Source organism: Schistocerca americana, chromosome 5 (assembly GCF_021461395.2).
Source record: "Schistocerca americana isolate TAMUIC-IGC-003095 chromosome 5, iqSchAmer2.1, whole genome shotgun sequence".
NCBI classification, from domain to species: domain Eukaryota; kingdom Metazoa; phylum Arthropoda; class Insecta; order Orthoptera; family Acrididae; genus Schistocerca; species Schistocerca americana.
Genome location: NC_060123.1, coordinates 489,464,536 through 489,478,590, shown reverse-complemented (window position 1 = coordinate 489,478,590; position 14,055 = coordinate 489,464,536). Strand labels below are relative to the sequence as shown.

General features: G+C 40.2%; 1 protein-coding gene across 1 annotated transcript in view; it reads left to right on the top strand.

The window, feature by feature from the left end:
- Window positions 1-14,055, top strand: part of LOC124615750 (adenylyltransferase and sulfurtransferase MOCS3) — a 217,796-nt gene that overhangs the window by 71,558 nt on the left and 132,183 nt on the right. The window contains exon 3 of the mRNA XM_047143837.1: window positions 10,909-11,011. Coding sequence (XP_046999793.1) covers window positions 10,909-11,011 — 103 coding nt within the window. The remainder of the gene's footprint in view (window positions 1-10,908; window positions 11,012-14,055) is intronic.

Genomic DNA, 14,055 nt, shown 5'->3' with positions numbered 1-14,055 from the left:
ATCTCTAACAACTATAGTCTGGTTTCTGTGCAAGTTATAGATAACCTTTCACTCCCTGTATCTTATCCCCACTGCCCTTAGAATTTCATACTAGTTATTCCAGTCACCATTGTCAAAAGCTTTCCTAAATCTAAACATGCTACAAACATAGGATTGCCTTTCTTCATTCTATCCTTTGAGATGGGTCTTAGGCTCAGTATTGCATCATGTGTTCATACATTTCTCTGGAACCCAATTTGATCTCCAAATGTCAGCATCTACAAGCTTTTACAATTGTCTGTGTTGTTGTTGTTGTTGTTGTTGTTGTTGTTGTGGTTTACGGTCTGATGGCTGATTTCATGAAGGTTTCCATGCTGCTCTATCTTGTACAAACTTATTCAGCTCCAAATAACTATTGCAACCTACATCTGTGTGAACCTGATCATTGTATTCATCCCTTGGTCTCCCTCTACAGGTTTTACCCCTCCTCCTCCTCCTGCCACACCCACAGCCACCCACCCATGCCACCCACACACACACACACACACACACACACACACACACACACACACACACACTTGCTCTTACTTCCCACCATTACCAAACTGACAATTTCTTCATGCTTCAGGGTGTGTGCTATCAAATGATCCCTTCTTTTAATTAAGTTGTGCCATAAATTTCTCTTTTCCCCTAGTTTGATTCAGTACCTCCTGTTTTTTAAACTGTTTAATCAATCAATAATAAAATAAATTTTCATTATGTCCTTGATAGCATTTACAGTTGCTATCCCAAATAAATGACCCACTCAAAGCATTAAACAAGGCAATTACATCAGATTACTGCCAACCTCTTATTTGAATGCTGTTTATCTTGTAGACAGCTGCCTCATTGTGTGATTGTACATTTTTTTCTCACCTAGCTCCCTGTGTATTTTATATTACTGGTGCCCACTGGGATGTATGACAGCACAACTTAGCACTGTGTTAGCTCAAGCAAAAATGAAGCAATAGGTACGAGCTCACAGTTGTATTTCATCCATAAGGGACAGCATTATGAGAGCTGCAACTGTTGATAAATAGAGACATCTGTACTCTTCACCAACACCAGTGATGTAAATAAACAATTCTCAGCCTGAAGATAATGGTATGAACTATCAAAACACATAGTGGCAAAATAAACAAGTGAACGATGCAGAAACTGTTTAATTTATATGATGCACTTTATACATTGGTGCACCCACTCAAGGGTTAATCTTCAGCATTCTCCTGTAGCACCACTTTCAACAGTTCTATTCTCTCTGCAAGGCTAGAATCCACACAAATACCTTTAGTAATGACCTTCCTAGATGTTAATAATTTCATATTTTACCATTTTTTTAGCCAATTTGCCATTTATATCCTCTCTGCTTCAGCCATCATCAGATATTTTGCTACCCAGTTATCAGACCTCTTCTAGTACCTTTGCGTCTCATGTCATAAAGTAATTGCTTTCCACATCACCTTATTTAATGCAACTACACCTACTTTTACTTTTGTTGCTCTTCATCTTATAAACTCTTCTCAAGACTCTATCTGTGCCATTCACTTGCTCTTCCCAGTCCTTTGTTGTCTGTGACAGAATTACAGTGTCATTAAATAACATCAAACCTTTATTTCTTCCCCTTGAACTTTAATTCCCTCTCTAAATTTCTCCTTGATTTCCTTTACTGCTTGCTCAATATATATGCCGAATAATGTCAGAGATAAGCTATAACCCTGTCTCACTCATTTCTTAAGCACTATTTCCCTGTCATATCCTTTGATTCTTATAACTGTAGTCTGGTTTCTGTACATGTTGTATATAATCTTTTGTTTCCCATATTTTACCCCCACTACCTTCATAAGCATCTCCCATGAACCATAGACCTTGACATTGGTGGAGAGGCGTCCATGACTCAGTGATACAGGCAGCCACACTGTAGCTGCAACCACAACGGAGGAGTATGTGTTGAGAGGCCAAACAAATGTGTGGTTTCTGAAGAGGGGCAGCAGGCTTTGCAGTAGTTGCAGGAGTAACAGTCTGGATGATTGACTGAACTGCCTTTGTAATATCAACCAAAATGGCCTTGCTGTGCTGGTATTGGGAATCGCTGAAAGCAAGGGGAAACTACATGCAGCTCTTCTGTATTGTTAAATGATGATGGCATCATCTTACATAAAATATCCCAGAGATAAAATAGTCCCCCATTCAGATCTCAGGGCGGGGACTACTCAGGAGGACACCATCATCAGGAGAAACAAAAGTGGCGTTCTATGCATGGAATGTCAGACACCTTAATTGGGCAGATGATTTAGAAAATTGAAAAAAGGAAATGGATAGGTTAAAGTTAGTTACAGTGGGAATTAGTGAAGTTCGGTGGCAGGAGGAGCAGGACTTCAGATCAGGTTCTACCGTATCTTCCTTCGTCGTCAGCGTTGTCGTTGTTGCTGTGAGGCACCGTTATAGGAAAGGCGCATCAATCTTAGAGCATGAGGTATGGTAACCTTAAGTCACTGACAACACACAACAGTCACGGTAGCACCTGATTCCAAAATAGCTGCAGCTATGAACCACCCTCTCTTGACCAGGTCCCCAAAACTTAACTCGTAACGAGATCCCTTCGAAGCAAATTGTCATAAAGATCATCTATAAAGGTTTCGTACAATGATAAGAAATGTTACAGTTTATGGAATAATAACTGTCTTGTTTCTTCTGTTTTATTTAACATAACTTTGTTCACAGTTTTAGTTTGCATTCACCACTCATTCACACTCATGTAGATTATATGCGACCGTCTGAACCCTAACTCCCAAGTTCCATCGAAAACCTTTGATGAACAGTTTTGGATGCTTGACACCAACAGTCAATGATAATGATACAGTATTTTGTAATTGTCTCTTCTAGTTCAGCTACCACCCTCCACAAATGTTGGTTAGGTGTAAGACAATTACACACTTTTCTCTCCGGTCCGCTATTATTAAGAGTTCATGTAAAAGTTAACGTTTTTCTCCTTTTCATAAATTGGAGCCAGCTCTCCGCGATATAATAAAAAAAACGGTCTCAATACCGCGTCCCTCGTGAGATGCGTATAGATTTACCCCGGAATTGACCGCCCTGTACGTATACTCAATTTAATGACCACACTTCGCTATCTGCAATTTCGTGTAACTAAATGTTAACTAAATGTCCTTTTGTTACTCTGATCATATGTTGTTGTTGTTGTGGTCTTCAGTCCTGAGACTGGTTTGATGCAGCTCTCCATGCTACTCTATCCTGTGCAAGCTTCTTCATCTCCCAGTACTTACTGCAACCTACATCCTTCTGAATCTGCTTAGTGTACTCATCTCTTTGTCTCCCTCTACGATTTTTACCCTCCGCGCTGCCCTCCAATGCTAAATTTGTGATCCCTTGATGCCTCAGAACATGCCCTACCAACCGGTCCCTTCTTCTTGTCAAGTTGTGCCACAAACTCCTCTTCTCCCCTATTCTGTTTAATACCTCCTCATTAGTTATGTGATCTACCAGTCTAATCTTCAGCATTCTTCTGTAGCACCACATTTCGAAAGCTTGTATTCTCTTCTTGTCCAAACTATTTATCATCCATGTTTCACTTCCATACATGGCTACACTCCATACAAATACTTTCAGAAACTATTTCCTGACACTTAAATCTATACTCGATGTTAACAAATTTCTCTTCTTCAGAAACGCGTTCCTTGCCATTGCCAGTCTACATTTTATATCCTCTCTACTTCGACCATCATCAGTTATTTTTCTTCCCAAATAGCAAAACTCCTTTATTACTTTAAGTGTCTCATTTCCTAATCTAATTCCCTCAGCATCACCCGACTTAATTCGACTACATTCCATGATCCTCATTTTGCTTTTGTTGATGTTCATCTTATATCCTCCTTTCAAAACACTGTCCATTCCGTTCAACTGCTCTTCCAAGTCCTTTGCTGTCTCTGACAGAATTACAATGTCATCGGCAAACCTCAAAGTTTTTATTTCTTCTCCATGGATTTTAATACCTACTCCGAATTTTTCTTTTGTTTCCTTTACTGCTTGCTCAATATACAGATTGAATAACATCGGGGAGAGGCTACAACCCTATCTCACCCCTTTCTCAACCACCACTTCCCTTTCATGCCCCTTGACTCGTAACTGCCATCTGGTTTCTGTATAAATTGTAAATAGCCTTTCACTCCCTGTATTTTACTCCTGCGACCTTTAGAATTTGAAAGAGATTATTCCAGTCAACATTGTCAAAAGCTTTCTCTATGTCTACAAATGCTAGAAATGTAGGTTTGCCTTTCCTTAATCTTTCTTCTAAGATAAGGCGTAAGGTCAGTATTGCCTCACGTGTTCCAACATTTCTACGGAATCCAAACTGATCTTCCCCGAGGTCGACTTCTACCAGTTTTTCCATTTGTCTGTAAGGAATTCACGTTAGTGTTTTGCAGCTGTGACTTATTAAACTGATAGTTCGGTAATTTTCACATCTGTCAACACCTGCTTTCTTTGGGATCGGAATTATTATATTCTTCTTGAAGTCTGAGGGTATTTCGCCTGTCTCATAAGTCTTGCTCACCAGATGGTCGAGTTTTGTCATGACTGGCTCTCCCAAGGCTGTCAGTAGTTCTAAAGGAATGTTGTCTACTCCTGGGGCCTTGTTTCGACTCAGGTCTTTCAGTGCTCTGTCAAACTCTTCACGCAGTATCGTATCTCCCATTTCATCTTCATCTACATCCTCTTCCATTTCCATAATATTGTCCTCAAGTACATCGCCCTTGTATAGACCCTCTATATACTCCTTCCACCTTTCTACTTTCCCTTCTTTGCTTAGACCTGGGTTTCCATCAGAGCTCTTGATATTCATGCAAGTGGGTCTCCTTTCTCCATAGGTCTCTTTAATTTGCCTGCTTAGCCATTTTGCACTTCCTGTCGATCTCATTTTTGAGACATTTGTATTCCTTTTTGCCTGCTTCATTTACTGCATTTTTATATTTTCTCCTTTCATCAATTAAATTCAATATTTCTTCCGTTACCCAAGGATTTCTACCAGCCCTTGTCCTTTTACCTACTTGATCGTTTGCTGCCTTCACTATTTCATCCCTCAAAGCTACCCATTCTTCTTCTACTGTATTTCTTTCCCCCATTCCTGTCAATTGTTCCCTTATGCTCTCCCTGAACCTCTCTACAACCTCTGGTTTAGTCAGTTTACCAGGTCCCATCTCCTTAAATTCCCACCTTTTTGCAGTTTCTTCAGTTTTAATCTACAGTTCATAACCAATAGATTGTGTTCAGAGTCCACATCTGCCCCTGGAAATGTCTTACAATTTAAAACCTGGTTCCTAAATCTCTGTCTTACCACTATATAATCTATCTGATACCTTTTAGTATCTCCAGGGTTCTTCCATGTATACAACCTTCTTTCATGATTCTTGAACCAAGTGTTAGCTATGATAAATTTATGCTCTGTGCAAAATTCTACCAGACGGCTTCCTCTTTCATTTCTTACCCCCAATCCGTATTCACCTACTATGTTTCCTTCTCTCCCTTTTCCTACTCTCAAATTCCAGTCACCCATGACTATTAAATTTTCCTCTCCCTTCACTACCTGAATAATTTCTTTTATCTCATCATACATTTAATCAATTTCTTCATCATCTCCAGAGCTAGTTGGCACATAAACTTCTACTACTGTAGTAGGTGTGGGCTTCATGTCTATCTTGGCTACAATAATGCGTTCACTATGCTGTTTGTAGTAGCTTACCCACACTCCTATTTTTTTATTCATTATGAAACCTAATCGTGCGTTACCCCTATTTGATTTTGTATTTATAACCCGGTATTTACCTGACCAAAAGTCTTGTTCCTCCTGCCACCGAACTTCACTAATTCCCACTACATCCAACTTTAACCTATCCATTTCCCTTTTTAAATTTTCTAATTTACCTGCCCGATTAAGGGATCTGACATTCCACACTCCGATCCGTAGAACGCCAGTTTTCTTTCTGCTGATAACGACGTCCTCTTAAGTAGTCCCCGCCCGGAGATCCGAATGGGGGACTATTTTACCTCCGGAATATTTTACCCAAGAGGACGCCATTATCATTTAATCATACAGTAAAGCTGCATGCCCTCGGGAAAAATTACGGCCGTAGTTTCCCCTTGCTTTCAGCCGTTTGCAGTACCAGCACAGCAAGGCCGTTTTGGTTAGTGTTACAAGGCCGGATCAGTCAATCATCCAGACTTTTGCCCCTGCAACTACTGAAAAGGCTGCTGCCCCTCTTCAGGAACCACACGTTTGTCTGGCCTCTCAACAGATACCCCTCCGTTGTGGTTGCATCTACGGTACGGCCATCTGTATCGCTGAGGCACGCAAGCCTCCCCACCAACGGCAAGGTCCATGGTTCGAGGGGAGGGGAGGGGGGGGTAGTTAGTTAGTTATTTAAAACTCATCCCTATATTTTTTTCACAACACACAATTAGCACTTCTTTACTTGTTTATTCCTAAGAGTAAACGAAAAAATGACGCCGTATCATCGGCTTCGTCGATACAAAGCAAAACACCTCGATATGCCCAATTTTACCGTTTCTTGTAGGATTGGCTACCTTACTCATTAATTTACTACATATTATTTCCAATAACACTAAACAGGTATCGCCGTTATATTTTAATTGTATTCAAAAGCATGTTATTATTACTATGACCGACCAAATCGTAACAAATCGCGCGGCGTGCGTTTTTAACGATAGCTTTACCCTCGCCCAGCCTTTATTCATGCAATATTATATATAAATATACAGACAGAACCGAAAGATCGATCTCTCTACCGTAACCAATAGAAGCAAATACGCTATTCAAGTTCCGTTACATCTATCTTGACTCGTATTGTTACAAGGTGAACACAAGGTTATAAATACAAAATCAAACAGGGGAAATTCAGGAAGGGGTTGATAATGAATAAAAAAAATAGGAATGTGGGTAAACTACTATGAACAGCATACTGAATGCATTATTGTAGCTAAAATAGACACTAAGCCCCCATCCCCCACAGTAGTACATGTTTATGTGCTAACTAGCTCTCCAGATGAGGAGGAGATTGAGGAAATGTGTGATGAAACAAAAGAAATTATTCAGATGGTTACAGCAGGCGAAAATTTAATAATAATGGGGGACTGGAATTCAATAGTAGGAAAAAGAAGAGAAGGAAAAGTAGTAGGTGAATATGGACTGGGGGAAAGGAATGAAAGAGGAAGCCACCTGGTAGAATTTTGCACAGATCATAATTCAATCATAGTAAACACTTGGTTTAAGAATCTTGAAAGAAGGTTGTGTACATGGAAGAGACCTGGAGACACTGGAAGGTTTCAAATTGATTATATAATAAAGGTAAAACAGAGGTTTTGAAACAAGGCTCTAAATTGTAAGACATTTCCAGGAGCAGATGTCCAGGAGCAGATGTGGATTCTGCTCACAATTTATTGGTTATAAACTGCAGATTAAAACTAAAGAAACTGCAAAAAGGCAGGAATTTAAGGGAATTGGACCTGGATGAACTGAAAGAGCCAGTGGTTGTAGAGAGTTTCAGAGGGAGTGTCAGTAAACGATTCACAAGAACAGGGGAATGAAATACAGTAGAAGAAGAACTGGTAGCTTTGAGAGATGAAATACTGAAGGCAGTAGAGAATCAAGCAGGTAAAAAGATGAGGGCTTGTAGAAATCGTTGGGTAACACAAGAGATATTGAATTTAATTGCTGAAAGGAAAAAATATAAAAATTGCAATAAATGAAGTGGTTAAAATGGGCAATACAAACGTCTAAAAAATGAGGTCAAGAGGAAGTGAAAAACAGCTGAAGAGGAATGGCTAGAGTACAAATGTAAGGATTTTGAAGCGTATATCATTAGAGATAAGATCTATGCTGTCTACAGGAAAGTTAAAGACCAGGAGAAAAGAGAACCACCTATATGAATATCAAGAGATCAGATGGAAAACCAGTCCTAAGCAAAGAAAGAAAAGCAGAAAGATGGAAGGAGTATATAGAGGATCTGTACAAGGGAGATGTACTTGAGGGCAGCATTTTGGAAATGGAAAAGGATTCAGTTGAAGATGAGAAGGGAGATCTGATACTGTGTGAAAAATTTGACAAAGCACTGAAAGACTAAAGTCGAAACAAGGTCGTAGGAGTAGACAACATTCCGTTAGAGCTACTGATAGCCTTGGGAGAGCCAGCCGTGACAAGAACTCTTCCATTTGGTGAGCAAGATGTATGAGACTGGCAAAATACCCTCAGACTTCAAGAAGAATATAATAATTCCAATTTCAAAGAAAGCAGGTGCCTGGCAGGTGTGAAAATTACTGAAATATCAGTTTAATAAGTCGTGGTTGCAAATTAATAACACGAATCCTTTACAGAAGAATAAAAAAACCTCAGGGAAGATCAGTTTGGATTCCGGAGAAATGTAGGAACACTCAAGACAATACAGATCCAACAACTTCTCATAGAAGATAGGCTAAGGAAAGGGAAATCTAAATGTGGCAGGGGTAAAATGCAGGGAACGAAAGGCTATTTAAAATTATACAGAAACCAGAAGGCAGTTATAAGAGTCAAGGGGCACAAAAGTGAAGCAGTCATTGAGAAGCGAGTGAGACAGGGTTGTTATTCAATCTGTATACTGAGTAAGCAGTAAAGGAAACAAAAGAAAAATTTTGAGTACAAATTAAAGTCCAAGGAGAAGAAATAAAAACTTTGAGGTTTGCCAGTGACATTGTAATTCCGTCAGAGACAGCAAAGGACTTGGAGGAGCAGTTGAACAGAATGGACAGTGTCTTGAAAGGAGGATATAAGATGAACATCAACAAAAGCAAAATGAGGATAATGGAATGTAGTTGAATTCAATTAGGTGATGCTGAGGGAATCAGCTTAGGAAATGAGACACTTAAAGTAGAAGATGAGTTTTGCTATTTGGGAAGCAAATTAACTGATGAGTGAAGTAGGAAGGATATAAAATGTAGACTGGTAATGGCAAGGAAAGCATTTCTGAAGAAGAGAATTTTGTTAACATCAAGTGCAATAGATTAAAGTGTCGGGAAGTCCTTTCTGAAAGTATTTATATGGAGTGTAGCCATGTATGAAAGTGAAACATGGGCAATAAACAGTGTAGGCAAGAAATGTGGTGATACAGAAGAATTCTGAAGATTGGTTGGGTAAATCATGTAACTAATGAGGATGTATTGAATAGAATTCGTGAGAAAAAAAATTTGTGGTGCAAATTCACTAGAACAAGAAATCTGGTGTTAGGATACGGTCTGAGACATTGGGGCGGGGGGGGGGGGGGGGGGGGGTAAAAATCGTAGAGGGAGACCAAAAGAGAATACAGGAAGGATGTAGGCATCAGTAGTTATTTGGAGATGAAGAGGCTTACACAGGATAGAGTAGCATGGAGAGCTGCATCAAACCAGCCTTTGGACTGAAGACCATAACAGTCACCACCTTCAGAATTTCAAAGACTGTATTCAATTTAACATTATCTAAAGCTTTCCCAAAATCTGTTAATGGGACGAACAGAGGTTTGCCTTTCTTCATCGTATCTTTTAGGATGAATCATCGGGTCGGTACTGCCTCACATGTTCCTACATTACACCAGAATGCAAAATGGTCTTCCTCAATACCAACTGCTGCCTTCTTCTGTAAATAATGCATGCCAGTATTTTGCAACAAAACTTTTTTAATTGGTGATTCTGTAGTATTCACTCCTTTCAGAACCTCCCTTCTTTGGAATTAGCATTATTAGGTTCTTCCTGGAGTCTGCAGGTATTTCACCTCTCTCATATATTTCACATACCAGAGGAATAGTTTTGTCATGACTGGTTGTCCCAAGGATCTCAGTGATTGTGGGGGACCTTGTTTCATCTTAGGTGTCTCTGTTCTCTGTCATATTTTTCTTGCAGTGTCATGTCTCATTCACATTGCCCCCTCTGGCATTTTGTTAGAACTGAAATTATTACAGTCTTCTTGAACACTGTCTAATATTTATTGCATACCACATGAAGTAGTTTCATCATGGTTGATTCTCCAAGAAACTCAGTAATTCTGAGGGAATGTCATCTACCCATGTACCTTGTTTCCACTTAGAACTTTCATTGCTCTATCAAATTATTCTTGCAGTATCATATGTTCCATATTATCTTCACATACTTCCTCTTGTATTTCGATAATATTGTCTTTGAGTATTTTTTTGTATAGCTTTTCTATATATTCCTTCCAACCCTCAGCTTTCCCTTCTTTGCTTCTGTGCTCTTGATATTCATACAGGTGCTTCTCTTTTCTCCAAACATTTCTTTAATTTGCGTACAAGCAGCATCTATCTTTTCCATTCGTTCTTTTAAAGCTTTGAATTCCTTCTCTAGACATTCCAACTTTGCCAATTTGCACTTCCTATCATCCATTTCGATCAAAAAACAAGCAGTTGCTTCTGTTTATTTATTGCGTAGTGTCTTTGTAGGTGTTCACTTACCTGAGCTTCAAAGGTAGCTTGACTCCTTCATTTTTCACAGTCCCATTGTATCCATATCAGTGTTAAACAGACTGTAACAGCTAAAAAGCAGGTATGATCAGTAAAGTGAAAAAGACAACACTTCTCATAAAATGAAGTTTTTGAGTAGTAGATAAAAACATGTGGACAAGCTCAGCTATCAGAACACACACACACACACACACACACACACACACAGAGAGAGAGAGAGAGAGAGAGAGAGAGAGAGAGAGAGAGAGAGTGACATGTAACCGTTTCTAATTATTAAGAACCAGATTTATTCACTATCTCAGATTCTAAGTGCCATTTATCTTCCTCTGTTTTCTTTGTTTTATTAACCAGTTGATGGAGCTTTTGTTTGTTCTAGCAACTGGAAGAGATGGTGAATAATTTTGAGGGGACAAAACTGAGTAATGAAGAAATTGGAAGGTTTAGCAGACAAATAATAGTTCCTGGCATTGGAGTTAAAGGTAAATTATGAACAACAGGGATGTGTGTGTGTGTGTGTGTGTGTGTGTGTGTGTGTGTGTGTGTGTGTGTAGGGGGGCGGGGGGAGCATCTGCATTCGTGTGTGTAAGTGTATGGCGAGGGGTTAGGGGAGCACGTGATTGTGTGTATGTTTATCACAATCTTCGACTTAATTCTAACAAAAATGTACAATGTAAATGCTGTAGATTAAAGGAGACCACACACTGAAAAGCAGAAGTGTTGAGTTACCAATAGGTGCACACAAAAGGAAAAAAACTTGCTAGCTTTTGGATTTATCCTGTGATGAGCTAGAGTAAAATACACAAACACTCACTGTACCCCTACAAGATGCCAGGTAGACTGACAGTCCCGATGATATTTTGTGGCAGATGGACTGATTGTGGTGGAGGTAGTGTCAAGTGGGGTGAATGGAGCAAGGCAGTAGACAGGTAGAGGGACTGGGAGTGAATGGCTAGCAGCTCTAAGCGAGTTGGCGAGTCTGCTGGCTAGGAATGCAGGAGGGAGGAGTGACAGGTATATGGGCTGGTAGGACTCTAGCAGGTGGTGGAAAACAGCACACACTGAAGGTGACATGGGGACATGAATTGGGCGGGTGTGATGGGATGGAGGAAGGAGAAACTGTTGAATGGAGAGTGTGGAGACAGTGGGTTCCGTGAGACTGAGGCCAGGATGATTACGGGAGCGGAGGATATTCTGTAAGGATAACTCCTGTCTGCATAGTTCAGAGAAGCTGGTGGTGTATGGAGGGACTCAAATGGCTCAGGTTGTGAAGCAGCCATTGAAATTGAGCATGTCATGCCCAGCTGCATATTGTGACATAAGGCGGACAACATTATTCCTGACAACAGTTTGGCAGTTTCCCTTGATCCTGGTGGAAAACTGCATGGTGGTGATACCACCATAAAAAGCTATGCAGAGTTTGCAGCAGAGTTGGTATATGACATGGCTGTTTTCACAGGTGTTCTGGCCTCTGATGAGGTAGGATAAGTCTGTGACAGGACAGGAGTAGAAGAAGCTAGGTGGGTGGATTGGGCACCTTGGTCTGCCACAGGGATTTGAACCCTACAGTAAGTGGTTTGGTGTGGTAGTGACATAGGTGTGAACTGGGATGTTGTATAGGTTGGGTTGGGGATGGAACCTCACTTTAGGAGGGTTGGGAAGGATTTTGGGTAAGATGTTCCTCATTTCAGGGCAGGATGAGAGATAAAGTACTGGTGAAGGATATGGGTCAGTTGTTCCAGTCTGGGATGGTATTGGGTGATGGAGGAAGCACTCCTTTGGAGCTGATTCTTGGGAGTGGTGGGAGGATTGGAGGAAATATGTTTTTGGGCCATGTGTGTGTGTGGGGGGGGGGGGGGGGGGGGGGGGGTCATTTGGGCTTGTTATTGCCTGTCTGTGAAGCCTTCAACATACAGGGCAACTGAGTTCTCAGCCTGCAGATATGTCATCCACAGGCAGCTAGGCTGTGCAGGAAGGATTTTTTGGTGTGTAATGGGTGGCAGCTGTTGAAATGCAGGTACTGTTGGTGATTAGTGGGTTTTTTATGTAGACAGAGGTGTGGATGGAGCCATCAAAGAGGTGGTCAACTACCAGATATGTGGCACATTGGGTAGAGCAGGACCAGGTGAAACAGATGGGAGAAAAGATGTTGAAGTTGTGAAGGAATTTGGATAGGGTATTATGGCCCTGCGTCCAGATCATGAAGATATCATCAGTAAATCTGAACAAGACTGGGGTCTGGGAGTTTGGGGGACTAGGAAGGCTTCTTCTACGTGACCAAATAAACAGATTGGCATAGGAGGGTGCCATGCAAAAGGAAAAGTAGCTGTGGGTCAGGATATAGTTGGTAAGGTGTACAAGAAGTGAAGTGTTGGGTTTAGAGTTTAAAGAACATTGGAAGAGATAGTCATTGTACATAATCGAGAAGTCAATTTGTACACAAAATCCTGCACTGGCACAATCACCACTCATGGTTGGCTATAGAGGCAGCATGGCTCAGTATCTCTGCAGGAGATGCAGGAGACTTCCAACAACTTTTGAGTCCATGCCACATGGAGTTGTTGCACTATGCCAGGCAGAAGGAGGTCCAATACAATATTAGGAGGTATCCCATGACTTTTGTGTAACCTCAGTGTATGTGAAGTATCTAGGAAGGGTGAAAGGAGAAAAAAATTTCTTTTTTCTTGGTGATAAACTTTGTTATTTTGTAACCACTTACAGTAAATTTTACATGGTAATGTTAACTAATAAAGTATATCTTTGAAGTCATAACGAAAAGTCGAGCGTTCGCCGAAATTTATTCTTTTGATTAGTTTCTTCTGTCTGTATGAGTCATTGGTGAAATATGTTGAGCGAATCAACCATATTAACACTCTGTAATAATAACTCCAACTTTGAGGGATAAGTATAAGTGTGTTATAAACCCAATTAGTTGTTTAACTAATTCTTTATCAGTCTGATACAAGAAAAGGATTGATAGTGTACAGGAGTTGCAGCACAACGAGGTGAGAAAGCACCTCCAATTGCCAAATTCTGGGGACACAGGATTGACACATGATTCATTTTGATGGACCATGATTAATTTACAGAGACTGGAAGACCACAAAATGAAGAGGTAAGATGTTGATCTTAACTAGTTTCGGAAAAGTCAGTACCTACAATTACTCTGAAAGGACAATACATTTAGCTATTAGAATTGTATATAAATCATTGTTAAAAATAAAAGGAAAAAATCCATTATTTTTTCAGTTTCCATAAGGGTTGCCTGAAACACTTAATTGATTGCAACTTGAACGCTATATCTTGCTATGGGGTGCCGTCAGTTCTGGTGTACTGTGTATGTTGTGTGAAGACTCATGAGAGTTGTAGCATTATCTACTAGTGTGGTCTTCCAAAAATTTCTTTTACCCTTTAAGGGGAGGACCCTAATAATAATGTTTACTGATGTAGCATCAAGAAGTGTAGAGCCGTGGAGAGTTTGTAAATATTTACTATGGTCTTAGCATACTTTGTCTTCTGTGCAGGG